Source organism: Coregonus clupeaformis, chromosome 31 (assembly GCF_020615455.1).
Source record: "Coregonus clupeaformis isolate EN_2021a chromosome 31, ASM2061545v1, whole genome shotgun sequence".
NCBI lineage: Eukaryota > Metazoa > Chordata > Actinopteri > Salmoniformes > Salmonidae > Coregonus > Coregonus clupeaformis.
Genome location: NC_059222.1, coordinates 47,116,820 through 47,125,009, shown reverse-complemented (window position 1 = coordinate 47,125,009; position 8,190 = coordinate 47,116,820). Strand labels below are relative to the sequence as shown.

Here is an 8,190-nt window from a genome sequence, read left to right as displayed (position 1 = left end):
GAGAAAAGTGAGGAAACTTCAGGATCTGTGCCTGTTGAAGTCTCCAAAGACTAGGCCAATGCAGATTCAACAGGGGCAGTTTGTGATTAAAAAGCCTACCTTAATTAAATATGTTGGTGGCAGTAGTCATTTGGATTGATTTGAATTAATTTGACAGGTATTTTTAATTAAGGAAAGGCTGAAGGCCTTAGTGCTGACTCATCCTACTACCCACCCTAGCACCAGTCAGGCCCATCAATAGGCCACGCTAGGCTCTGTGCTCCGTCGCTATTCTAGCTTTCTAATAATGTTATTATCAATGGACCATTACCCTAATCCCAGTGACCTTCTGACCTCTGTCAGTCATCACAAGCCCCTTAATGCATTCAGGACCAGTCTTCCCCTCTACATCCCTCTTTCATTTACTCAATTCAATTCAGTGGACTTTATTGACATGGCAAGTTATATTACTTACATTGTCAAAGTACACATATAACAACAATGGTGGGACTAACAGTAGCAGTAGTAGGGGTAGCAGCAGTAATGGTAGTGGTAGCAGCAGTGGTGGTAGTAGTGGTAGTAGTAGTAGTGGTAGCATTAGTGGTGGTAGTAGTAACAGTGGTAGTGGCGGTAGTAGTGGTAGCAGTGGTAGTAGTAGTAGTAATAACAGTGTAGTATTGGTAGCAGTAGTAGTAGTGATAGCAGTAGTGGTAGTAGTAGTAATAACAGTGTAGTATTGGTAGTGGTTGTAGTAGCAGTATTAGTAGTAGTAGTAGTGATAGCAGTAGTGGTAGTAGGTAGCTTAGTGGGTAAGAGCGTTGTGCCAGTAACCGAAAGGTCGCTGGTTCTAATCCCCGAGCCGACTAGGTGAAAAATCTGTCGATGTGCCCTTGAGCAAGGCACTTAACCCTAATTGCTTCTGTAAGTCGCTCTGGATAAGAGCGTCTGCTAAATGACTAAAATGTAAATGTAGTAGTAATAACAGTGTAGTATTGGTAGCAGTAGTAGTGGTGGTAGTAGTAGAAGTGGTAGTAGTAGAAACAGTGGTAGCAGTAGCGGTAGTAGTGGTAGCAGTACTGGTAGCAGTAGTAACAGTGTAAGTAGTAGTGGTAGTGGTAGCAGTACTGGTAGCAGTAGTAACAGTGGTAGTGGTAGCAGTAGTAGTAGTAGTGGTAGCAGTAGCGGTAGTAGTAGCAGTGGTAGGAGTAGTAGTGGTAGCAGCAGTAATAGTAGTAGTATTGGTAGTAGCAGTAGTAGTAGCGGTGTTAGCAGAAGTAGTGGTAGCAGTAGTAGTGGTGGGAGCAGTAGTAGTAGTAGTAGCAGTAGTAGTGGTAGCAGTAGTAGTAGCAGTAGTAGTAGTAGTAGCAGTAGTAGTAGTGGTGGTAGAAAGAAAGGAAAGGGGATACCTAGTCAGTAATAACTCTACTCACATGTACATATTACCTCAATTACCTTGACTAACCTGTGCCCCCGCACATTGACTCTGTACTGGTGCCTCCTGTATATATCCTCCCTACTGTTTATTTTATTTTACTGCTGCTCTTTAATTATTTGTTATTTTAATTTTTTTCTTAACACTTATTTTTCTTAACTGCATTGTTGGTTAACGGGCTTGTAAGTAATCATTTCACTGTAAGGTCTACAGCTGTTGTATTCGGCGCATGTGGCAAATACAATTTGATTTTGATTTGATTCAACTTAAATGTGTCTTCCGCATTTAACCTCTCTAGTAGCAGCAGTAGTGGTGGTAGTAGTAGTACTGGTAGTGGTGATAGTAGTGGGAGCAGTAGTAGTAATAGCAGTAGGGGTAATGATATGCAAGTAATGGTTCTCTCTCACACACACACAATCTATCTCTCACTCATTCATTCCGTCTTTCACTCCCTCTCCCTCATAGGCATCTCTTTAGCTCCCTCTTTGTCCTTCTCGCTCTCTCTTCCTCCTCCTCATATCATCTCCCTCTCATATCATCTCCCCCTCATATCATCTCTCCCTCATATCATCTCTCCCTCATATCATCTCCCTCTCATATCATCTCTCCCTCATATCATCTCCCTCTCATATCATCTCTCCCTCTCATATCATCTCTCCCTCATATCATCTCCCTCTCATATCATCTCTCCCTCATATCATCTCTCTTTACCTCTCTCTTCGGAGGCTGTGTTCTAACCAATGCTATCTTATCTAAATCTACTTATGTCTACCAATAGGGTGTTCTATGTGACTAGGTCAAGGTCAGTGAATGTATTTTTTGAGCGCTATGTTGACAAGAGAAAGCGTTGGACAACCATACAGATATGAATGACTGTACAGCAGCAGCGATTTTTTAAACAACAGCGTCTATAAGAACGTTCGCGCAGGCATCTCTTTCCGTCTTCAAGATACCGCTGGCTCGGCTTCCTCTGTGCTCAAACTATTAGAAACGCAGCAGATCTAGGGAGAAATGTAAAGAGGGCCGGAGGGGGAGTTGTGATAATGCGAGTGCCAGCGCTGAAAACACAGCGCCGGCCGCCCCCTCTCTCCTCCTTTTTCGCTTGCCCAGACTGTGTGTGTGCGTTTACATGCGTTTGAGCTAATAAAAGCAGAGCCTTGGACTGATTCAACTGCTGCAGAATGGAACAGAGATCGGCTACAGCAACTTGGAAGTAGTTGCAAAAGATCGTCGCTTCAACTTAACTCCTGCCTAAAGCTAAGCAATAATGGGTTGGGTAATTTGAAAAGGTTCATTTGTTTGCTGGAAAAGTTTTCTTCAGCATGGTTGTGATATCATTCATTGGAAGGCCAATGAATGTACACCTGAGTCCTCTGCACACCTACATATAGTGTTAGCTCCCAGACCTAGGCTTTAGCTCAGTGGGCTAACACAATTCTTCAGTTCTCACGCAAGGTTGGGCTACTCATCACTCAAGCATAGTACACCGAACAACCTCCGCTTCTCACACACACACACCCCTCCAGCTCTGACCTCTCTTTGGAAGAGAAAGTGGTTACAAATTACTAAACACTGCATTTCTCAGAGGTCACATGACAGCAGAGTGGGTCATATGCTGAGTAGGCAAACAGTCCTCCTCCACCTCCTGTCCCAGCTAGCGCATAACGTTCTGAGAACCATATGTTTCTTAGAGCTTGGTGAGAGCGTAGTTGTCCTATGGTTATTTTGCATACAACCTTCCCGCAAAGTTCTGGGAATGGTGCAGGATAGTTGCTTGGCTTTGGAACATCCTCAGCACATTTAAGGAACTTGACAAAATAATGTTATTTTCTTGGTATTTCATTACTTTAACAGAATGTTTCCTAAAAGTTAAAACCTGGTTAAATGTAATATATTTTTTGGTAATGTTCAAGAAACTTTCTCCAACTGGTTTGACATTGGGAATAGTTCAGAGAACGTTAAGAAACAACGTTCTTCTGTGGGAATTTCAATACTTCAGCATAACGCTTTCTGCAGGTTTCCTCATGGTTCTATTTAAAGTCACGTTCTCAGAACATTATGAAAACATACCATAAAACCACAAGAAAACATTAGTAACGTTCAAAGAACGTTATTTAAAAACATATACATTCGGTTCTCAGCATCAACAAAACTCTATCCTCTACCTTGTTAAGTGTGTTCAGATATGTTGGCCTCATCCACTAATTGGTCTTAATGAGTGCTTGTTTCCTTTAAAATGGGGTATGTTTGAAAATACTAAAATGAACAGCTTTCTATGAGTAAAAAAAAACATGGCATGCTAGCGCCATCCTGGTGGTGCAGTGGACTAATTCCATGGTTAGAGAATAGAATATCATAGGTTCGAATCTCACTGATGCCATGCCACAATAAAAAATAAAAATAAATGTGTTTGCATGATTAATGCCTAAGCAAATTAATTTCCATGTGTCCTATCTGTTCAAACAGTTAACCTAAGCTAGCAATGTTATTACTGAAGCATTCAGTGAACGTTTTAAGGAAGTTATTCAAAGATCTCAAAATAACCCATATATTCTGTTCTCAGAACGTAAATAAAAACTCCCAGGAAAACTTTCAGGGGACCATAGTAAAATGTTCCCAGAACAGGTAAAATGTTCACTTCTGTTCTCAGAATGTTTAAAACTTACAGTTTTACTGGTCAGGAAACGTATGGTTTCGTTCCCAGAACCAACAGGAAACCAAAAACGTACGTTCTCACAACTTCCAAGGAACCAAATGTGCTAGCTGGAGTGTCACCAACTCAAAGGAGACATGGGAGGATGGCACAGCTAATCATATTAGTCTCCTAAAGAGCTTATATACAACTTTATTATTTTGTCCCTGGCCGCTGCTTTCAGAAGAGCCCCCCCTCCACCCCCACATTTTCCAATCTGCCCGTGACTGTTTTTCTGTGGAAGCAGAGTCCGGGAGTGGAATTCTCTGGGGGAGGAGGGTAATTCCTGAGCTTTAGACTCATACAGCCCATTTTCTCAACACGGACTTACATGTTAGTCATTTAGCAGATGCTCTTATCCAGAGCGACTTAAGTGTGTTCAACTAAGGTAGGGGAGCAATGTCAGGCACTGGCTAGTAAAAGCAGGCACGACAAGAGAGCCTAAAAAAACAATTCAATGCTTTCGATAATTCAGCATCAGTGCAAAGTGCAATAGAGTCTGTGGTGTGTGTGCACGTGCGTGCGTGTGCAGACAGGCGCAATGCCGCGAATGTTCAATTGTATCCAATTACAGCACATGCGGCGATATGGGAGGAATAACTCTTTCTTTGTGACAGCTAGATGTGATTATTCCATACGCAACGCCTCGCTTATTCTGAGTGAAAAACATCGCTCTTTGTAGGAAAATCTCTCCAATGAGGGATATCTGAGGATGTATCTCTCAATAAGGGCTTAGCCAATCTCCCTCTCTCGCTCTCTCTCTCTCTCTCTCTCTCTCTCTAACAGCCTGTCAGTCAGCAGCAGTAGTGTCTGTCAGTCTGTCAAGGTGTCCGCTGACGGCCCTGTGGCTGAGGCAGCCTCTGCATCAAAAAGACAGGTTTGTGAGTGTGTGCCAAAGGTGAATAGGCTTCTGCTGGATCATCCAGTCTCTCTCTCTCTCTCTCTCTCTCTCTCTCTCTCTCTCTCTCTCTCTCTCTCTCTCTCTCTCTCTCTCTCTCTCTCTCTCTCTCTCTCTCTCTCTCTATGGGGCTGGGTGTGATGGTGATGTGTCCTCTGTATGTCTGATTGTGTGTGTGTGTGATGGCTGTGCGGTAGCGTGGGGAGCTGCAGTTTGATGATATTAAATATTAAGAGGCTACCATGAATAATGGAGGCTGACAGCTCGTCCCCAGAGCCTGCCTGGCTCTACTGCCACGCACGCACGCACGCACGCACACACACACACACACGGATGAGCGTGGCTGTTCTACAGAGACACTCCCTGTTCTTCCTCTTCCTCTCTCTGTTATTTCTCCTGTCTTTTCTCCCTCCATCCTCTCCTCCCTCTCCCAGCCACCCCCTCCCCTCTCCTCCCTCTCTCAGCCACCCCCCCCTCTCCTCCCTCTCCCAGCCACCCCCTCTCCCAGCCACCCCCTCCCCTCTCCTCCCTCTCCCAGCCACCCCCTCCCCTCTCCTCCCTCTCCCAGCCACCCCCTCCCCTCTCCTCCCTCTCTCAGCCACCCCTCTCCTCCCTCTCCCAGCCACCCCCTCCCCTCTCCTCCCTCTCCCAGCCACCCCCTCCCCTCTCCTCCCTCTCCCAGCCACCCCTTCCCCTCTCCTCCCTCTCCCAACCACCCCCTCCCTCCTCCTCCCTCTCCCAGCCACCCCTCCCCTCTCCTCCCTCTCCCAGCCACCCCCCCCCCTCTCCTCCTCTCCCAGCCACCCCCTCCCTCCTCCCTCTCCCAGCCACCCTCCCCTCTCCTCCCTCTCCCAGCCACCCCCTCCCTCTCCTCCCTCTCCTCAGCCACCCCCCTCCCTCTCCTCCCTCTCCCAGCCACCCTCCCCTCTCCTCCCTCTCCCAGCCACCCCCTCCCCTCTCCTCCCTCTCCCAGCCACCCCTCCCTCTCCTCCCTCTCCCAACCACCCCCTCCCCTCTCCTCCTCTCTCCCAGCCACCCCCCTCCCCTCTCCCTCCTCTCCCAACCACCCCCTCCTCTCCTCCCTCTCCCCAGCCACCCCCTCCCTCTCCTCCCTCTCCCAACCACCCCCTCCCCTCTCCTCCCTCTCCCAGCCACCCCCCTCCCCTTTTCCTCCTCTCCCAGCCACCCCCTCACCTCTCCTCCCTCTCCCAACCACCTCCTCCCCTCTCCCCCCTCTCCAGAGACCATCCGTCCATCTCAACCCCCTGTTCCCCCAGGGGTCCCTGTCCTCCTGAGTCTGGTCAGGGGAGGGTGAGCAGCCTGTCTGTGTCAAACTCTCACACACCATCACAACCCCCCACACACACACACACACTCTCGCCTTATCCGTTCACTGTCACCTCACTGAAGTGTGTGTGTGTTTCCAAACGTTGTCTGCACCATGTGAGAAAACACACACAATCGTTTAGAAACACACACACACACAAATGTAAAATACACCCAGATAGTCTCATAACACATATTTTGTCTCTCTCTCGCTCTCTCCCTCCTCTCTCTCTCTCTCTCTCTCTCTCTCACACATACACAGAGCAGTAATCGCTGCACGATAGCGGATGCATCAGAGTAACCTGAGTCAGTGCTCCATCTCCCCTCATCTCTCCCCCTCCCCCGATCTCTCCCCCTCATCTCTCTCTGGCAGTGCATTATTAATCACAGCACCACCCTGCCCACCACCACCCTGCCCACTACCCACCACCACCACCACCTCCCTGCCCACTGCCCACCACCACCCTGCCCACTACCCACCACCACCCTGCACACCACCACCCTGCCCACTACCCACCACCACCACCACCACCCTGCCCACTGCCCACCACCACCCTGCCCACTACCCACCACCACCCTGCCCACTACCCACCACCACCCTGCCCACTACCCACCACCACCCTGCCCACCACCACCCTGCCCGCTACCCACCACCACCCTGCCCACTACACACCACCCTCCTGCCCACTACACACCACCCTCCTACCCACCACCACCCTGCCCACTACCCACCACCACCCTGCCCACTACCCACCACGCACCTACCCATCACCACCCTGCCCGCTACCCACCACCACCCTGCCCACTACCCACCACCACCCTGCCCACCACCACCCTGCCCGCTACCCACCACCACCCTGCCCACTACACACCACCCTCCTGCCCATTACACACCACCCTCCTACCCACCACCACCCTGCCCACTACCCACCACCACCCTGCCCACTACCCACCACCCTCCTACCCAACACCACCCTGCCCGCTACCCACCACCACCCTGCCCACTACCCACCACCACCCTGTCCACTACCACCCTGCCCACTACCCACCACCACCCTGCCCACCACCACCCTGCCCACTACCCACCACCACCCTGCCCACCACCACCCTCCCCACTACCCACCACCACCCCTGCCCACTACCCACCACCACCCTGCCCACCACCCCCCTCCCCCTATAGGAGCGTGTCCACTCTGTATAAACAGTCATTAGGAGCACACGTCTCTGATTACATTTTAGAGAAAGGTCACCGTTCAGAGATACAGCTCTCTCCACATGGTACTGCAATGTACTCAACACACACCCCAAAGCATACACATGTGCACGAACGAAGTTCTCACACATACACACACACACACACACATGCATAAACTCATACACAAATGCATGCACACACACACCAAAGCATACACACATGCGCACGCACACACACACACACACTAAAGCTACGCACACACACACCCACCCCACTGTATGCTAATCATCATGTTGTATCCTCTCCCAGGCTGGGGTGGGAAGATGAACTATTAGCATGGTGAACACACACAGTCCTCACCTGTTGGTTGAGCTCTGCCTTCAGTCCTCACCTGTTGGTTGAGCTCAGCTTTCAGTCCTCACCTGTTGGTTGAGCTCTGCTTTCAGTCTTCACCTGTTGGTTGAGCTCTGCTATCAGTCCTCATCTGTTGGTTGAGCTCTGCTATCAGTCCTCACCTGTTGGTTGAGCTCTGCTTTCAGTCCTCAACTGTTGGTTGAGCTCAGCTTTCAGTCCTCAACTGTTGGTTGAGCTCTGCTTTCAGTCCTCACCTGTTGGTTGAGCTCTGCTATCAGTCCTCACCTGTTGGTTGAGCTCTGCTATCAGTCCTC

At 49.4% G+C, this 8,190-nt stretch overlaps 1 protein-coding gene across 1 annotated transcript; it reads left to right on the top strand.

The window, feature by feature from the left end:
• The first annotated feature begins 3,647 nt into the window (after window positions 1-3,647).
• On the top strand, window positions 3,648-7,507 carry LOC123482379 (extensin-like). The gene is made up of 3 exons (XM_045209735.1): window positions 3,648-3,652; window positions 6,243-6,312; window positions 6,701-7,507. Exons 1-3 carry the CDS (start codon window positions 3,648-3,650, stop codon window positions 7,505-7,507), a joined length of 882 nt encoding a protein of 293 aa, XP_045065670.1.
• The last annotated feature ends 683 nt before the right edge of the window (window positions 7,508-8,190 follow it).